This window comes from Kryptolebias marmoratus, linkage group LG5, assembly GCF_001649575.2.
Source record: "Kryptolebias marmoratus isolate JLee-2015 linkage group LG5, ASM164957v2, whole genome shotgun sequence".
NCBI classification, from domain to species: domain Eukaryota; kingdom Metazoa; phylum Chordata; class Actinopteri; order Cyprinodontiformes; family Rivulidae; genus Kryptolebias; species Kryptolebias marmoratus.
This window is the reverse complement of record NC_051434.1, coordinates 16344059-16346125: the sequence shown is the minus strand read 5'-3', so window position 1 is coordinate 16346125 and position 2067 is coordinate 16344059. Positions and strand designations below refer to the sequence as shown.

At 58.8% G+C, this 2067-nt stretch overlaps 1 protein-coding gene across 1 annotated transcript in view; it reads right to left on the bottom strand.

Moving 5' to 3' along the window:
• Positions 1-2067, bottom strand: part of myclb (MYCL proto-oncogene, bHLH transcription factor b) — a 5107-nt gene that overhangs the window by 2425 nt on the left and 615 nt on the right. Inside the window, exon 2 of the mRNA XM_017420953.3 lies at positions 880-1627. Coding sequence (XP_017276442.1) covers positions 880-1522 — 643 coding nt within the window. The 5' untranslated portion in view covers positions 1523-1627. The remainder of the gene's footprint in view (positions 1-879; positions 1628-2067) is intronic.

Below are 2067 nucleotides of genomic sequence, written 5' to 3'. Positions count from 1 at the left end.
CAGGGAGGGAGGGGGGAGGCGGGGGGGAGGCCGGGATGCTGGCTGAAGGAGCGCCCAGGTGTAAAACGGGACGACCTTCAGCGTGTTTGAGCGAGCTGGCTAACGTTCAGTTCTCCTTCACTGCTCTGCTTAGTGGAGCTCAAACCGGAGGATCCTGTTGATCCCCGTCAACCTCCTGGACCGGAGGGCAATCCGGGGCTCGTACTGTCCTCAGAAATGTAGGGGGACGCTCCCTGGGACCCCTGCGAGCCCCCCCCTCCCAGAACGGCTAATCCCGCTCTATTCAAAGCACCCGGCTGGCTCGGATCAAACCCGCACGCTGACACAATTGGCGCCGCGGCCTGTTGAGCGGAGGAATGCAGCAACAAGTTCCCCCCCCTCGTGGCATCAGGCACGGCCCGGGCTCGGCGTCACATGGCAGCCTACATACCGAAGGGGAAGATTTGGAAAAAAAAAAAAAGTAGGTCTGGGGGTGGTGTAAATGTTTAAGAAAACAAGGAATTAAGGGCTCCCCTGTTCTTCTTCTTTTTATGTTGCTTTTTTTTGTTATTAATTTAGGTCATTTGTAAAGCGAGCCGGGAGGGGAGGACGCTGTTGTGGAGGAGCAGCTGGTCTGCTGGAGCTCTGCCAAGCAGCAGATGTTTCAGTGGGTGTGTCACTCCCTGGCATTCAAGCATGTGTTGCAAGGTAACGCAATGCAGTCATGAGCCCTGCCAGCCGACTGCCGCCACAGTGTGACCGACTGAAGGGAAGTTTCAGCAGCTCGGGGAGCAAAAATCACACACAAAAAAAGAAAAAAAAGACGAGGCAGACTGTAGAAATGACACGTTTGAAAGACTTAAAAGTGACATTTCCACTCGAGCTTCTCTAGCTACTGACCTGAAGAATCCGTGAGGGACTCGGAACCGGAGGACACCTGCTTCTTGCACCCACCGGGCAGCGGGAAGGTCAGCACCGCGGCCGGGTCCACGCAGTCCGCAGCCAGGCCCCCGGCGTCCAAGAGGGCACCCTGCTGCGCCCGTCCTGGAGACGCGCCTTTGGCCGTCGGCCCCGTCCCGGGACAGGGGCACGGGGCGCAGCGCTCCCCGACAACCCTCTCCAGCTGCTGGCCCGCCGACACGCAGCTCCACATGCAGTCCTGGATGATGATGGAGCTCAGGTTGCCGAAGGAGTCGCCGCCCGACGCCAGCCTGCAGGGGACGTCCTGCTGCTGCTGCAGTTGCTGCTGCTGCTGCTGATGCTGCTCGTCCTCCTGCCCCAAGAACTGGGACACCCACTCCAGCTTGTCCCCGAGCGACGGGTACAGGAGCCCGAGCTTGGCTGGCCCTTCCGCCACCCGGATGGGGGACATGGGCGGGGTCGGCACCAGCTCGAACTTCTTCCAGATGTCCTCGCTGGGCGCGGTGGACTTGAAGAAGTCCTCGTCCGGGTCGTGGTCGTCGTAGAAGTAGTGCTGGTAGTGGTCCAGGTGCTCCATGTCCCAGCTCTCATAGCGCGGCGCGGCGGAGCTGATGCCCGGCATGGGGGCTGCAGGCAGGCAGGATGTGTGTGTGTGTGTGTGTGTGAGAGCGAGAGAGAGAGAAAGGGTGGTGGTGATGGGGGGTGAATCACTCTCTGTTGCCTCTGTCTGTGGAAAGAAACAGTCAATAGTTAACACAGAAACGCTGAGATTAGGTTTTACAGCGCAGCTCCATCAAAACTGAGCCCAACTCAAGAAGAAAACGGATTTATTTTGATGCCAAACACGGATACTTAAGCAAGAGGATGATCCTAATGGATTTCAGCTAAACCCAACCATCTTTCTGTCTGCTGGACAAAAGCAATGAGTTGGGGGGTGGGGGTGGGGGGTGCTTCCAGGTGTTTTAAAGTTGCCTCCTGCTCGCATGCCGGGCGCTGAGAAGTTTCCGAGTTTCGCAACGCAGCTGCGTTACATAACCCTGCTTCAGCTGCACGGTGGCGCAGGGGGATCCACCGGAGCTGGGTCAGCGGGTTCGAGCGGCTTGCCCCCCCGCCCCACGCGCAATATGTAAGGCTTAGATTGGAGAGAGGATGGAGGGGGGGGGGGGG